Source organism: Mobula hypostoma, chromosome 2 (genome assembly GCF_963921235.1).
Source record: "Mobula hypostoma chromosome 2, sMobHyp1.1, whole genome shotgun sequence".
Lineage (NCBI taxonomy): Eukaryota > Metazoa > Chordata > Chondrichthyes > Myliobatiformes > Myliobatidae > Mobula > Mobula hypostoma.
In genome coordinates this window covers 68,966,225-68,983,760 of record NC_086098.1, presented here as the reverse complement: position 1 = coordinate 68,983,760, position 17,536 = coordinate 68,966,225, and the positions used below count along the sequence as shown (strand labels likewise).

The 17,536-nt window shown below is 41.4% G+C and overlaps 1 protein-coding gene across 2 annotated transcripts in view; it reads right to left on the bottom strand.

Annotated features, from left to right (window-relative positions):
- LOC134340914 (peroxidasin homolog) overlaps positions 1-17,536 on the bottom strand; it is a 294,279-nt gene that overhangs the window by 84,923 nt on the left and 191,820 nt on the right. For both annotated transcript variants that reach the window (XM_063038509.1, XM_063038513.1), the window contains 3 exons: positions 4,181-4,252; positions 1,931-2,002; positions 294-463 (listed from right to left, as the gene is read on the bottom strand). In XM_063038509.1, the coding sequence (XP_062894579.1) occupies positions 294-463; positions 1,931-2,002; positions 4,181-4,252 (314 nt within the window). The remainder of the gene's footprint in view (positions 1-293; positions 464-1,930; positions 2,003-4,180; positions 4,253-17,536) is intronic.

Genomic DNA, 17,536 nt, shown 5'->3' with positions numbered 1-17,536 from the left:
AATTCAAGCAACACACATAAAAGTTGCTGGTGAACGCAGCAGGCCTGACGAAGGGTCTCGGCCTGAAACGTCGACTGCACCTCTTGCTAGAGATGCTGCCTGGCCTGCTGCGTTCACCAGCAACTATAGCCATGTATAGCTGACTTTTCATCAGATTAGCAGGGCCTCTCTGCAACAACATTGTAAGATATCTATATAATAAATACTAAACATGGTAAATTGATCTAGTGGCCAGTAATTTAATACCTGGACAACAATGTTATCTATCTTCGCTTGATCAAATGGAAACTCACCACAGTTAAATTCCTCTGGTGTAACTGTGGCAACAGATCTGCCCTGTAGCCTTTTGGGATACTCGCAAGTAGCTGCTGCTTGTGTGTTACCCAGCTTAGCATACTCCTGTAGCATCTCAGCCAACCACATCAGATCACAGTTACAATTGAGGTTATTTGAATCCAATCTCCTGTTAAAAAGAAATAACTTGAAGTGAAGATTTAGGGTTCTACGAACCCTAATGCATTTCTCTAACTCTGCTTAGTCAAAAAATCTACTTCAGAAAATAGAAAAGAAGAATTCCCATTTAAAACTGGCACTCGCTCAAAATTAAAGTATCCACATTTCACTATATCAGGGGACTTGAGTAATGTCTTCAATGTGAAAATAATTGTTTAAACCATTTTTGCTCTTTGAAGAAAAAAAGCAAACCACATTAAAATTATTTGATAAGCACCCCACTTTTCAACTTTAACTCTACTTCACCTGAAAACCAGCTGCATTTCTTGATAGCTGCCATGCACGGGTTTCCTCTTTTCAAGTGCATTGAATCACCTGGATGCAGCAAATTATTGGAACAAGGAAGATTGCACGCCGGTAAAAAGAACTTGCCCATTTTTCTTTGCATTTAATATTTAACATAGATTTACAATATTCACCACTAAATTTTCCTCTTTGCTGTGCACCCAATACTATTCTGGCACCAGTTTATTCAAAGGCAAATCTATTCCAAATTCCTTTGGATTTTACGACATACTGCACTTTAAGGGTAATATTGTGCATTCAGATTTAGTTATTTATCACATGTACATCAAAACATACACAGAAATGCGTCATTTGCATTAAAAACATGAGGATGTGCGGGGGCGGGGGGAACTTGCAAGTATCACTACACATACCAGCATTAATGTAGCATGGCCACAATGTTCAGCGCAACAACTCCACAACAGAAAAAATCAACAACAGAAAAACATGTTCCTTTTCTCCCTGTCACCCACCCACTTTCACACACAGGCCGTTCCTGGCCTCCAGTGGACTCACAGAAATTGGACCTCCCACTTCCAGATTTGTCAGCTTTGGTCTTTTATCTTCAGTGTTGACCACAGGACAATCATAGGACCTCGAACATTGGGCCTCAAACTCTGAACTCGCACAGACCTCTAACCCCAGGACTCACTGACCTTTGTGGGGGGGGGGCAGTCACCTGCCCACATGAATCTCCATTCACAGTACCCACCCAGTGACCTGGAGAGTCACAAGCCCTTGTCCATAGGGGCTGCCAACATCGGTCATGGACCATAGTGATCGCTTGTCTTTGTCCCACCACCACAACCACACACACACACACACACACACACACACACTGATATTTGTTCATGGGGATCACTGGCTTTCGACTGCAGACACACTGACCACTAGCTCCCTGACCTCTAACTCCTCTCATCCCTGGCACTAAACCCCTACCTGACCTCTAGTGCCCCACAATATCTCCAAAAAGCATCCCTACTGCAATGTTCAAATCCCTTTGATCCCCTAACAAGAGAAAAACAGAACTGGTAATTAATTTCTATTTTGTTATTAGCATTAATTATGTGCTCAAAATGGTTTAGTTATTTCTCCCTTCCCCATCTCCCCATAAAGGCGGCTTCCTACTTACAATCTTTTCATGGACACCAACTGACTGAACGTTCCTGGCAATATTTGTGACAATCTGTTGTTGTGCAAAAAACTGTAAAAGAGAAGAAACTCAAAATGTAACTTTTGAGCAATTATCAAAACAAACATTTACTTAAAGACTTAAGAGAATGCTGCCATTAATCAAGGTCCTGAGTTATCAGGAGAAATTGGGCAGATGAGGACTTTATTCCATGGAACATGCAAGTCTAAGGTGTGAACTAAGAGATGTGTAAAGTCACGATAGACACAGATATGGTGAATGAACATTGTCTATTCCCATGAACAAAACAGCATACACAGGATAGGTTTAAGGTGAGAGGGAAAAGATTTGCAAGGGACGAAGCGGCAACTTTGTCATGCAGAGGGTGATGGCATATGGAATGAGCTGCCTGATAAATTACTGAGGCAGATAAAATAACAACATTTGAAAGACATTTTGTCAGGAATATGGATAGGAAAGGTTTAAAGAGATGTATGCTAAACATGAGCAAATGTGACTGGCTTACACAGGCACCTCAGTTGGCACACGTTTGAAGCGACTGCCTCCATGTTGTATGACTCTACGAATCCCTGCCTATCAATCAGGTTATGGTTTCATATTTATTAGACTTATTGTTGCTAAATTTATAAAAACAAGACATTTCAAAAAAAAAAATCCAACTAAATAAAAGTCAATCCAGTTAGCTTCAAATCAACATCAATTTTTTTTTTCTGGCCAACCATAATATCTTGACATTAAAAAAAGCATTCAAAACAAAATAAATTCAAAAACAAATACATTGCCCACAATAGTCACCTCTGACAGAGGTCTTCACACACACAGTCAATGCCCACCACTGGCTGCACCCTCAGCTACGAAGGTTTGCTCAGTTCATTAGTACAATAAAAATTACATCATGCATCGCTCATCAAAGATCATATTCTTTTGTAGGTGGCTTTCTGGCATCAAGGAAGACTTGCTTCAAGTCTGGTTGTTTGGTGACTGATCAGCAAACTGTCACAGATGTGACTCGTAGTGCTTGACAAGATTGGCAGATGTGTCGCGGCTCTACATCTACTGTTGATGCTGGAGTTCTGTGTATTCAGCACTTGAGGTTCTCAATGTCATATCCAGATGTTCCATCTCCCATTGGGCTTCCATGGCTAGTATGTTCCCCCCACCTCACCCCCAAGGTACTTTGAGAACATCTTTGAATTGTTTTCCTATATTAACCTAGCAATTTCTTCCTCTGACAGAAATTGTGTGCCTGTTTAGGGAAGCTAGCATACTGCAGGCTTCATTGGGACCAGGCTCAGCTTTTAACTGAATTAGGCTTTTAACCTCAAAGAGGACACCCATTCCATTTGCTTCTACCCTTCGTAGATCTGAAACACTGTAGGTAATTCAATTAGTAGGAGCAGGGGGTGGGGGGGGGGGGTACGGATGACTGCTGACTGACAGACCTCGAATTTTGCGCAGGGTTTGAGGTCCTGGTCTTCAAACACTCTTTTCCTCAGTTTGCCAAGAAGGTGGAGGCAAATTCCATCAGTTGTCCTTGCCACAATGATAAAATGGGTTCACACCTAATTTGTGCAAACCCTGTTTACACTGCAGGGTTTTGGTAGTGTGACAAAATCATCATAGATGTGGTTGAAGTAACACTGTTTATTCCTCAAAGTATCAAATTAACCTACAGTGCCATTACACTGGTTCATTTGATGGGACAGCATTGCTGATTAAATCACTGAATCCCTTGGATACAAAATAAACCTTCAGTACTCTAACCAATGTTTTACAGTAACAGGCAACTTAATGCCTCAGCTTTAGTTGCTTAAACAATTCAATAAATGTTTGATTTTATTAAAGAGGCTTAAATGCATTTTGTTTCAATAGTACTGGCAGTGTCAGTTTTCACTTTCTTATTTATGTACAAGCACTTCTTTGCCAGTATATGACTGTGACTCACGTATCAAGAATTAAACCACTTCACTGAGACTCAAGAGACTGTGACAGAGGTCGGAACAGAATGGGGATAGAGAAAGCACCAATGTGAAGTTAGAAGTAAACTTGAATTAACAAGAAGTAATATTAGTGTTGGAACTGCCGCAGTTGCTCTTCAAATTCTCCCAGCCAAAATTAAACGTAAAAGTCGAACTTAAAGATGTGCATCACGAGCCTCATTTTTAAAGCAAGGAATTCTGGCTCCCCAAAATTTACCTACTAAACACAATAGGAAATTGTGGCACTCACAGCCTTTCAAGCTTTGGAAGATCACTGAAGGATTCTGGTTCTAAAGTTTCTATTTGATTGAAGTGGAGATACCTGTTAAAAGATAAATACAAATTTTAATTTACATTTGTGACTTAAAATTGATGAAAATACTTCAGCATTTTTTTTATTTGTTACTTATGACTTGGAAACTTGGGTGTTATGGTTCAAAACCCATACCACAGAAGGAGAGGTAACAAATTGCTATATCGGTTCTTTTCATAGACCTGTCCCATAAAATTGTAAGATGGTTACTGTTTTAAGTGGAAACAATGAGTACGAACAACTTTTTTTCTGGACTGCATATTATGGATTCAGCATTTATTCAGTGCCTTCAATTCCAAAACACAAAACAGTTCAAGAGACAAACAATTTTCATGCATCTATTTGGATGATTTGGAGTGTTAACACCATCAAACTAGTACAAGTCCGGATGAATGGAAGCTGCTGCCCACAAACAATCTAACAGCCCTGGCAACAATGTGCTTATAGCCAAATGGTGCTAGGGTTCATATTCCACAGGCATGATTGCTTTCTCATTATCTAGAAATACAGCACGGAACAGGCCCTTCCAGCCCAACAGGCCACTCCACCCAGCAACCGAACTATATAACACCAGCCGAATCACAGGACAATTTGCAATGACCAATTAACCTACTAATCGGTACGTCTCTGGACTGTGGAAGAAACCAGAGCACCCAGAGGAAAGTCAGACAGACAGTCACTGGGAGAACATACAAACTCTTTCCAAATGGAAACAAACTCCAGACTCCGGTACCCCACAATGTAATAGTGTCGTTCTCTGCCATACTACTGAGGTGCCTGAGGTCTGCTGCCTCCAGAACACAATAGATTTGCTGGGAGCACATATCATGGAATTTTGAATATATTATGCATATCTGTACACTTAAAGCAAGCGTTGAATATTATGTTCTCCAGAGACAGGCCCTGCAGCATTCTGCAGAGCTGAAAAACACTTGTCTCTCCACTATTGACCATCAATGTCAGATAAAGAAACTAGTAAATAGCCAAATCCAGTGATCCAAATAAGGAAATAATGTTCTTCCCTTCAAAGTATTAGTGTACATAATGAAACTAAGGTTTCCATTTGGTATCAGATATCAGTAGTGAAGTGTAATAAACCAGCTAAGTATATTTGAGTGAGGCTTTGAAGAATGAGATGAAAGGGTTTTTTTTCCCCACACATCCAATGGCTGTCTTAATTAAGACTGAATTGCTAGGTATTATAAGTCAACAGAACAGAAACACTGTGGGTGGCGGCTCCTGTGCTGCCCTGGGTCCTAAAGTCCACCGGCACTGAGACAGGTTAAATAAGGGACTTGAGCATCTGCTTTTTTTGGTATCCGCGGGGGGGGGGGGCCTCAGAACCAACCCCTTGCGGTTAAGGAGGGCCAACTGCATATGAAAGCAGATTGCAGCTTTGATTTCTGGACTGTACTGAATTGGGATTGCAGTGGGGGGGCCATACTACTACCTTCAAGATCACTGAAAAAGAAGGAAATTTCTTACACAAAGTGTGGTCTAGTGCACTGTTGTTGGAACCATGTGGTGCTGATGTCTAGCAGGAGCAGGGGAGGGTTGATCGGTATAGAGCAGCACTGAGGAACCAAAGACCTTTGTTCAATCCTGAACTTGGATGTCATCCATGGAGTTTGCATGTCATCTCTGTAATCAAATGCGTTTCCTCATGTACTCTAGCTTCCTCCCAATAGATATGCAGAAGAGGAGATTAATGGCCATCGCAAATTGCCTCAGACTGTGTAGAAACTGAGGGAAATTGATAAGAGCATTGGGTGAATTAAAAAGAGGGTCAAGGAGTAGTGTGCTAGCATCGTGGTTGGCATTATGCTATTACAGCACCAGTGACTTGGGTTAAATTCCCACTGCTTTCCATAAGGAGTTTGTACTTTTTCCCCGTGACTGCATGCATTTCCCTCTAGGTGCTCCATTCTCCTCCCATGTTCCAAAGGTGTATGCCTTTGTCTTTTAATTGGTCACCAGTATGATGGGAAAGTGTGGCCTGTTGGGCCAGAAGCGCCTGTTACCATGCTGTACGTCTGAATACAAAAAATAATGTAGGGTCAGTGTTAGTCAAGGGTTAATGAGTGGCACAGACTCAGTGGAGCCAAAGGGCCAGTTTCCACATTGCATCTAGAACCCTACAATCCAAAACATGCATTTATGCTGTGCTTTTGAAATACAAAAATAATCTCAAAGCACTTTACAAGAACCACGGAAAATGCAATTTGTTTCTAAGTCACATAAGGAGATGTTACAGCAGATGATCAAGGGTACAGTAGATCAAAGTAGTAAGTTAAGATATCTTAATGGTGGAACAGCAGAGGGCAGAAGTGTGTAAATGGGATACTGCTCAGTGTGACAAAATTCAGTAATGAATAAGAGGTCAGCATGGTGGTCTTGAAGGATCACAGTTTGAAGCTGGTGGCATCGATAGTTTTGTACCGGATGAAGTGTGGTTCAAGGGGATATAGCTATGCCAGTGAATGAGTGAGAACTTGACAAACAGGGCACAACTTTAAAAAGAAACATGCAAGGTCACCCATGTCAGTAGAAAAATTAGAAGAACAAATGTTGACCATCTATTCATTTCTTTTGATGCTGCCTGACCTGCTGAGTTCTTCCAGCATTTTGAGAGAGTTGCTTTGGATTTCCAGCATTTACAGAATTTCTGGTGTTCATTAATTTGTTAGGCAAAGAAAAAGCGGCCTTCATGCCCTTGAACCCAAATTTCTCTAAATCAAATCTCCCTAGAAAAAAAATCAATGTAGAAGTAGAACTAGCAAGAGGGAAGAGAAGTTTACTGGTTCCACCTCACATACACTGACAAGCAAAAGTTTATGAACTCTTTGCGTTACCTGGTTTTCTGCATTAATTACTCATAAAATGTGGTCTGATCTTCATCCCAGTCAGAATAATAGACAGTGTGCCTAAACTAATAACACATAATTGTACTTCTCATCAATACTGAGTACAGGCAGTCCCTGGGTTATGAACGAGATCCGTTTCTAAGTCTATCTTTAAGTCGAATTTGTAGGTAAAGTCAGGACAGGTACATATGGTTCTTATTTAGCGTCAGTTAGTCAAATGTTTGTCTTAGTATGCCAAAATAAGCCAGTCTCGTCTATATTAAATATTTGGTCTGGCAAATAACCTCCTTCCTCAATAATTTTTTTCAACATTTCAGGAAAATCACTCACAGCACTTACATCGGCATTCGCTGCTTCACATTGCACTTTAATAGTATGTAAATTTGCCCTCATTTTGAAACAATTGACCCAACCCCTACTCGCAACAAATTCTTCATTATAATCACCTTCACCTGCTGCACGTGCAGCTTTTAAATCATTGAAAAGTCTTCGAGCCTTTTCTTGCACGAAAGCAAGACTAATAGGCATATTACGCTGATTTTGATCGTCTAACCAAATTATCAATAGCCTATCCATTTCAATAATTAAACCACGGCATTGCTTAGTAATAATTGTAGCTTTAATCGGGGCAGGGCCTTTCACATGTTCCATTATTCTCACTTTATCCTTTAAAATTGTTCCGATCGTTGACCGACTGTAGCCTAATGCTTTTCCAGTGACCGATGGTGTTTCACCTCTTTCCAATCGCTTTATTATTTCCACTTTATGTTCAATCGTGATCGTTTTCCTTTTCTTTGATGCATCACCGACACTTGCATCGGATTTACGCTTTGGAGGCATGGTTACAAGGGTACATAAGAGAAGTCGAAGCCACGCAATGTTTTCATGAGTGTCACAAAGTAGTGCATGCGATCGTTATTACGAACCATTGTATTTAATTCAAATTTTTAATATAATAGGCTTCATAGCAGTCCGTTCATAAGTATGAGTTGTCCATAAGTCAGACGTTCTTAACCCAGGGACTTATTGTACACCAATCACAGTGTCGGTTCAAAGCAGTATCAGAACCTCTGGGGTAATGCCTTCTACAAAGGTTTGGTGTTCTGATCAATGAGATGAGATTGGAGGTATGGATTGTAGAAAAAAGACACACAAAACCAGGTGACTGACAGCACCTGCTCTTTCTGGAAAGATCTGTTCATGTGCACCTTGCCTCGAACAAAACAACTTTAGAAGAAGAATTGCAGAGATGCATGAAGTTGGAAAAGGCTACAAAAGCATTACTATAGACCTGAGTGTTCATCAGTCCACAGTATGAGAAATTGTCTACAAATGGAGGAAGTTCAGTACCGTTGTTACTCTCCCTAGGAGAGGGCATCCTGCAAATATCACACCAAGAGCATACCGTATAATGGTGAAGGAAGTGAAAAAGAACCAAGGGTAACAGCAAAAGACCTGCATTAATCTCTAGAACTTGCTAAAGTCTCTGTTCATGTGTCCACTATAAGAAAAACACTGAACAAGAACAGTGTGTGTGGAAGGACACCACAGCTGAAACCACTGCTTTTTTTTAAAAAAAACATTGCTGCATGTCTCAAATTTGCAAAAGACCACCTGGATGTTCCACAATGCTTTTGGGACAATGTTCTGTGGACAGATGAGGCAAAGATTGAACTTTTTGGCCGAAAAACACACCACTATGTTTAGCAGAAAAGGGGCACTGCACACCAACACCAAAACCTCATCTCAACTGTGAAGCACGGAAGGAGCATCATGATTTGGGGCTGCTTTGCTGCCTTAGGGGCCTGGACAGCTGTAGTGTAAAGTTCACCATGCATACTGTTCATGCAGATTAATTCATTACACAATGCATGGAGGCAGTATAGGTAAAACATACAAAAATGCAGAATAAAGTGCAACAGAGAAAGTGCAATGCAGCTGGATAATAGGATGCATAACAATGTACATTGTGAGGTCAAGAGTCCATCTTATCTTTTTAAGGAACTATAGTCTTAGAACAGTGTGGGTAGAGGTCAAACTTGAATCTTCTGGTACATGCTTTTTCAGATTTTTGTACCTTCTGCCTGAGGGGAGAGGGAAGAGAGTATGCCAGGATGGGTAAAGTCATTGATTATACTGGATCCATACTGTGTCAGAGAGAAAAGATGTTTCTTCTGAATGGGTTATCTACAGCCTGCAGTCATAGCCTCTATAAAGAGTTTTGGCCAGTTAGGACAGAAACAAGATGACATTTTTTCCACTCAGAAAGTAGAGGTTTTTGGAATTCAGATGCTGTGGCCAAAGAGATACATAAAAGAGCTCAGCTGCTGAGTACATTCAAGACAGAGATCTTAGCAATGTTGAAGCTGGGACTTGAAATGGAATTTAAATTGGTTTACTATTGTCATGTGTACTGGGTCAGGGATGACTGGGAGCAGCTGCACTGCATTCTACAAAGGGAGGTGAACAGCCAGTTGGTGTGATGCATGTACTGTAGGTACTAAAGATATAGAACAAAAAAGTGGGATAAGGGCCTACAATCCCAATTTAGGGAGCTAGGATACAAGCAAAAAAGTAAGTTCTCGAAGGTATCTGTGCCACAGTAGGAATAGCAAAATAGTTAGCAAGAATATGTGGCTTGAGTGGTGGTAAAGGAGAGAAGGCTTCAAATTTCTGGGGTACTGGAAGCAGATCTGGGAGGGGGGGGCAGTATAAACTGGATGATCTTACTCAAGGGCAGGATCAGGATCAATGTCCTAGGAGGATTGATTGCTAGTGTTGTTATGTAGGGTTTAAATTAATACAGCAAAGAGATGGGAATCCATGCAGAGACTGAAGAAAAAGGTAGGAGAGAGAAAAGTATGAGTGGAGTACAGAATGCAAAGGGCATAAAGATTATGAGGTTCGAATGTGACAATATAATACCTAAGAAGCAGAATGCTGATTCTGTCTGGGTAGAGATTAAGAAAACTAAAAGGGAAAAAAATGAATTGGTGTGAGTTATCTTGATCTTATTAATGCTGGACTAATCTTATGGGACAGAATGTAAATACAAGAGATTCCGCAGATGCTGAAAATCTTGAGCAACACACACAAAATAATGGAGGAACTCAGCAAGTCAGGCAGCTTCTATGGTCCTGATGAAGGGTCTCGACCTGAAACATCAACTTGCTTATTTCACTCCATTGATGTTGCCTGTCTTGCCGAGTTCCTCGGGCATTGTGTGTGTGTGTGTGTGTGTGTGTGTGTGTGTGTGTGTGTTGCTAAGGGGCAAAGACTTCTAAAGCTGCTTCTAATTTGTATGTTCAAAACACAAAATCCAATGCAACGTTATTGTCTCCTTTGGGGTTAGTCACAAGGACAGTGGATTTGAGAAATGAGATAACCATGCAGTGTAACACGAAACTTTTTTTCTGATACTGAGACAAAACTCCATGAATACCATTTACTCTTGAAATATCTTGTCTTCAGACCACTGGAGTTTTAATCTCACAATGGATCTGGAAAAAATGCTTCCCACCACTTGTTTTAACTTGTTTCAACAAGATCCTCTTTTTAAGGATTTTGAACAACTCTCTAAAACCCTTTATAATAATGAGCAAATTCTTCCAAAAACTCTACAAAGGAGTCGAGCAGACTAAGCTTAATTGCCAGTTTCCTCCAGTGGCTGACAATATCATCTCCAGGCCAGTGAGCCCTGTTTATGAGAATGGAATCCATTTAAATTAAATTCTGATAACCCACCATCCAACAATTTGGAAGTCCCAATGGTTTGACACCTGCCTGAAGAGGTAATGCATGTTGTGCTCTCTTTGGGCTTGCCAGTCTCTCAGTTTCTGTAGTCTCCTGAATTCAAAAAGGCCCCGATGGTTGCACTCCCTTCTGACTCAAAGAAGCCCGGTTCCCATTCAACTCATCTGGATCCAGTTTCTCACACTCCATTCAAGGTCACTAAATTCAATTGAAAATTTATCACAATACTGTATAACATCCAGAAAAAAGGTGATTTAAAATTGTGGGGTGGAAATTGGAATAATGCCCAGGAGACTGGATAATCTGCGGATCCAAATTCCCCAGCATGCTGGATTACCGGTGCTTTACAGGACTGAATCTGTAATTGCAATGTAACCACTCATCATCTATCATGGAAAATAATGAGTTGTGGTTGAAGAAAAGAAGTATTTACAAACATATAATTTGCTTTGCAACTTGTGTGCAAAAGAACATATACTTAACTCTAATAACAATACCTCTGAAAGGAAACACTTACTTTGCGGGTTCTATAGCACAGAATGACTCTATATGAGACTAGCTCTCAGGGTAACAGTTGGTATGGACAAGTTGGACTGAATGGCCTCTTTCCATGCTCTAAGACTCGATATACAACCAGTGTATAGTCCATTTGTAACAGAGTGCAGCACTGCTTTGTCAATGGTGTGAGCTGCCTTAATGACTATCACCCAATAGCACTCACACTTACAGTGATGAAATGCTTTGAGAGGTTGGTCAAGGCTAGACTGAACTCCTGCCTCAGCAAGGACCTGGACCTATTGCAATTTGCCTATCGCCACAATAGGTCAACTCCAGGCACAATCTCAATGGCTCTTCACATGGCCTTGACCACCTGGACAATACAAACACATGTCAGGATGCTATTCATCGACTACAGCTCAGCATTTAACACCATCATACCCACAATCCTGAATGATAAATTACAGAACCTGGGCCTCTGTACCTCCTTATGCAATTGGATCCTCGATTTCCTAACCGGAAGACCACAATCTGTGCAGATTGGTGATAACATATCCTCCTCGCTGACGATCAACACAGGCGCACCTCAGGGGTGTGTGCTTAGCTCACTGCTCTACTCTCTCTATACCCATGACAGTGTGGTTAAGCACAGCTTCAAATACTATCAATAAATTTGCTGATGATACAACCATTGTTGGTAAAATCTCAGATGGAGATCAGAGGGCACACAGGAGTGAGATATACCAACTAGTGGAGTGGTGTCACAGCAACAACCTGGCACTCAACGTCAGTAAGACAAAAGAGCTGATTGTGGACTTCAGGAAAGGCACGACGAAGGAACAACTACCAATCAGAGGGATCAGAAGTGGAGAGAGTGGGCAGCTTCAAGTTCCTGGGTGTCAACATCTCTGAGGATCTAACCTGGTCCCAACATATCCATGCAGCTATAAAGACGACAAAATAGCAACTACACTTCATTAGGAGTTTGAGGAGATTTGGTATGTCAACAAAAACTCAAAAACTTCTATAAATGTACCCTGAAGAGCATTCTGACAGGCTGCATCACTGCGTGGTATTGGGGGGGGGGGGGAGCTACTGCACAGGACCGAAAGAAGCTGCAGAAGGTTGTAAATTTAGTCAGCTCCATTTTGGGTACTAGCCTACAAAGTATGCAGGAGATTGTCAAGGAGTGGTGCCTCAGAAAGGCAGCGTCCATTATTAACGACACCCAGCACCCAGGGCATGCCCTTTTCTTATGGTTACCATCAGGTAGGAGGTACAGAAGCCTGAAGGCACACACTCAGTGATTCAGGAACAGCTTCTTCCCCTCTGCCATCCGATTCCTAAATGGATATTGAACCCACTACCTCAATTTTAAATATCTATCATTTCTGTTTTTGCACGATTTTTAATCTATTCAATATACATATACAGGTGTCCCCTGCTATTTGAACGTTTGCTTTACAAAACCTCACTGTTACGAAAGACCTACATTAGTTCCCTGTTTTAGCTAACAGAAGGTGTTTTCACTGTTACGAAAAAAGGCGCCCCGAGCAGCCACTCTCCCCCGGATTCGGAACTGAATTCTAGCCAGCATTGTTTAAACACGTGCCTGTGAGCATCCATTAGGAAGATAAGTTCTAAGGTATTAGAAGAGCCTAAAAGAGCTCGTAAGGGTGTTACACTTAGCATAAAACTAGACATAATTAAGCATTTCAATCCTGGTGAACGAAGCAAGGACAAAGTGAGTTTGGTTTGTGGAAGTTGACGAAGATGATGCTGAACAGGTTTTGGCATCCCATGACCAAGAACTGATAGATGAAGAGCTGATGCAATTGTTAGAGAAAAGGATAACAATTGAAACCGAATGCAGTAGCAAACGGACCGAAAGTGAAGTCGTCCAGGAACTGAACGTGAAGCAACTGCGTGAGATTTTTGCTGCAATGATAAAGTACGACTTTAATTTTGAAAGAATACGTCAGTTTAGGGTACATTTGCAAGATGGTTTGAGTGCTTACAAAGAACTGTATGATAGAAAAATGCGCGAGGCTAGCAGTCAAGCAAGCCTTCAGCAGACGACGAACCTCGACCTTTGACATCGAGGCAGGCAGACATAGAAGAAGATGACCTGCCTGCCCCGATGGAAACAGGCAACACCTCAGTATCCCACCACCCCAACCCCTGGGCAGCGGACAGATATCAATCCGCGGAGAATACAGTGGTAGCCGGGACGCACCCAGCACATCTTTAAGAAAATAGCTGAAATAAACAAGCTAATCAATTAGCTGCCGCCCGGCATGTAAATGAGGCAATTGCTGATTGCGTGCCTCTGATCTGGGCTGACATTTATATGCCGGGCAGCACCTAATTGATTAGCTTGTTTATTTCAGCTTTTTTCTTAAAGATGTGCTGGGTGCTTCCCGGCTACCGCTGCATGCTTCGCGGATCGGTATTGGTTCTTCTGCCCGGAGGGTGGGAGCCACTGCACCACCACAACCTCCGACGACTCAGCCTAACACACCATCATCAGTGTGCTCGGCACTGTCTTCCCGATTCCCGTAAGTGATACTACACTGTACATACATTATTTCCACTTTATATAGGCTGTGTATTTTTAGATGTTGTTTGGTATGATTTGGCAGCTTCATAGCTTAAAGGTTACTGGAGAATGCTTGCACCGTGTTTTTGCTGAGAACGCTGGCATGAGATTTTCGCTACAGAAAATAGTGCAGGCAATCATTGTAGAGAAGTATTTCTACTTTATATAGGCTGTGTATTTATCATATCATTCCTGCTTTTACTATATGTTACTGTTATTGTAGGTTTTATGTGTTATTTGGTATGATTTGGTAGGCTATTTGTGGGTCTGCAAATGCTCACAAATTTTTCCCATATAAATAAATGGTAATTGCTTCTTCGCTTTATGACATTCCGGCTTACGAACCGCTTCATAGGAACACTCTACCTTCGGATGGCGGGGGAAACCTGTACTGTAATTGATTTACTTGTTTATTTTTAATTTTTTTTCCTTCCATATTATGTAGTGCATTGAACTGCTGCTGCTAAGTTAATAAATTTCATGACACATGCTGGTGATAATAAATCTGCTTCGAATGCTGATTCTGAAATTCCCCTTAAGAGACATCAGAGGGAAAAAATGGGCCATGTAACCACATACTTTATTCCAGAGTTGACAGCTGTTCACACTTTTGTTTCTAGAGGACCATACATTTACACAAAATTCACGAGGAAATGGCTGATAGAGGAAAAAATTAGCAAATTTCTATTGGTGTACTGTGGAGAACATTCTGAGTGGTTGTTTCATCCCCTGATATGGAGGCTCCAATGCACAGAATGGGGGGGGGGGGAGAACAGCAGAGGGTTGTAGACTTAGCAGTAGCCATCCACCATTGAGGACACCTCAAAATGCAGTGCCTCAGGAAAGCGGCCTCCATCATTCAGGACACTCACCATCCGGAGCATGCCCTCTTCTCATTACTGCCCTCGGGGGGAAGATGGTAATCTGAAGACTCAGACTGATTAATACAGAGAGGAAGTAGAAGAGTCTGAAGATGCACACTCAATGTTTTAGAAACAGCTTCTTTGCCTCCACTATCAGATTGTGGAATGGTCCATTGACCCATGAACATAACCCAACCTGATGGCATAAACATTGACTTCTCAAATTTCCACTAATGCCCCACCTCCCCCTCGTACCCCATCCGTTATTTATTTATTTATTTATATATACACACATTCTTTCTCTTCTTTTTCACCCTCTGTCCCTGACACTATACCCCTTGCCCATCCTCTGGGTTTTCCCCCCCCTCCCCCCTTTTCTTTCTCCCTGGGCCTCCTGTCCCATGATCCTCTCATATCCTTTTTGCCAATCACCTGTTCAGCTCTTGGCTCCATCCCTCCCCCTCCTGTCTTCTCCTATCATTTTGGATCTCCCCCTCTCCCTCCCACTTTCAAATCTCTTACTAGTTCTTCTTTCAGTTAGTCCTGACGAAGGATCTCAGCCTGAAACGTCGACTGTACCTCTTCCTAGAGATGCTGCCTGGCCTGCTGCGTTCACCAGCAACTTTGATGCGTGTTGCTTGAATTTCCAGCATCTGCAGAATTCCTCGCGTTTAAGGAAAGAGCCAGATGGAGCCAGGTGGGGTAAGGAGAGTATGAAGGTGAAGCCAAGTGGGGGGAGCGGAGTATGAAGGCAGAGACAGTGGCTGGAGGGTGATGACTGGCACACAAAGGCACAAGGGCTGGAATCCGAGCAGGTAAATTGATAATAGAAACCATTCAGGGACAGATAAAAGGCAGATAAAGTGCCTTGGGCCTTCTCTACTGATAGGTTAAAGGCCATGTAATCTAGACAACCAATACTTGATATTCTGCCTCGGTAATTTAAAACCCAATGGTATAAACACAGAAATTTCCAATTACAGGTAACCCTTATTTCCCCTGTCCTGCTCCCTCTGATCTTGCTTCAGTCCTCCCATTCTTGTTTCCTTTTATATAACCTTACTAGTTATTTTCCTCCCGATCTTAGTTCCATCTACCTACCAACCCCCTACAATTCACCCACTGTTTTCACAGGGTCTTGACCCAAAATAGCAACAATTCTCCCCATTTCACCTGCTGCCACATATAATGCACTAAGTCCCTTCAGTTTGTCACATTATGAAAGCAAAGGTGAAAGCACAAATTTTGGCCTCACTCAAAAAAAAAGGAATGACTTCAAGTAGACTTCATTAATTTGCAACACTTATGCTCAGCATAGCCTAATTTTCAATTATGGTAAATTACACAGCGTATTGGTTAAACCTAGACTGCTTTTATGCTCACTTGTCCTGAAATAAAGCTGCTTAACAATTAACAGGTCCCATCATGTATATATTTCAGTCCACCATTTAAAAAGCTAAATTGCATCAGACTAGAAGTTAAGTATACGTCTATTATACAGCCAGATAGAGTAGAACCAGATATATCAGAAGTAAGGCACACAGAATGCTGAAAAAGCTAACACTATTGGCAAACTACTTCATTTTCAAGATTAGGAGCCACACCATAAGCTATTAACTTTCAAGATTAAATAAAGGTAAAGATAAAAAAGAGTGAATATAGAATTAGATTGATTTTTCAAATTTATATTAACATTAAAGAGGGAGCCAAAACAAGACTTTATAAAACTGTTTGATTGGTAGTGCATTTATTTAGCAGCAATTTCATGAAAATAACCATATATTCATAACCATAATGCCAAAGAGCTGTAAATGGTCGGAAGAGTAACCATGAAATGAACTCATCCAACCACTAGGTTATCTATCAATTGTAATACAACTTCCCCAGATTCAGTTATAAAATACAAACTGTGGTATTCATCTGTCGCTCCTCGATAGTACTAGCAATGACATGAAACATTTCAGAAGAAATTCAACTACTGGTTTTGGTTTACACAGATGTGTGAACCGGTGCCCTAGTAGCATAGCGGTTAGCACAATGCTATTACGGCTCAGGGCATCAGGCGTCTTCTGTAAGGAGTCAGTAAGTCCTCCTCATGGAATGTGTACGATTTCCTGAGGTCCTCAAGCTTCCTCCCACAGTCCAAGGATGTATGGGTTAGTAGATTAATTAGCCATTGTAAATTGTCTTGCGATAGGCCGAGTGATGCAGCTCAAAGAGCCAGAATTCCACACTGTATCTCTAAATAAAGTTATTTTTAATCTACAAAAGGTTATGATAGCAGAAACTGATATGTCCCCATGTTATGGGGGTATCATATAGGTTGGAATCAAAACCCAAAACTGCTGCAGACTGCAGTAATAATTTCTCGCATGTAGGAAGCCAGCCAGCTCTGGCCACACACTTGCAAAAACACCAGCAAATGACAGAGAATGAACATTTCTTTTTTGCTATTATGACAGCAGCAAAAGTCAATTCAGCAGGACAACACATACAAGTGAGTACCAATGAATATTCCAATACTGGCAGAAAACAACAAAGGAGTAGAAAAGCTGACAACTGACTGCCTACTTCAAAAAGTTCAGGAATGCACAGAAATAATCACAACATTTTCCTGAGTTGGTGGAGGGGGAGGGGGAGTATGGGTGTCACTGTGAGACATTAAATCCCTTCAAAAAGGATAAGGTTGTTAATGAGCTTCAAATAGCAGCCTTGG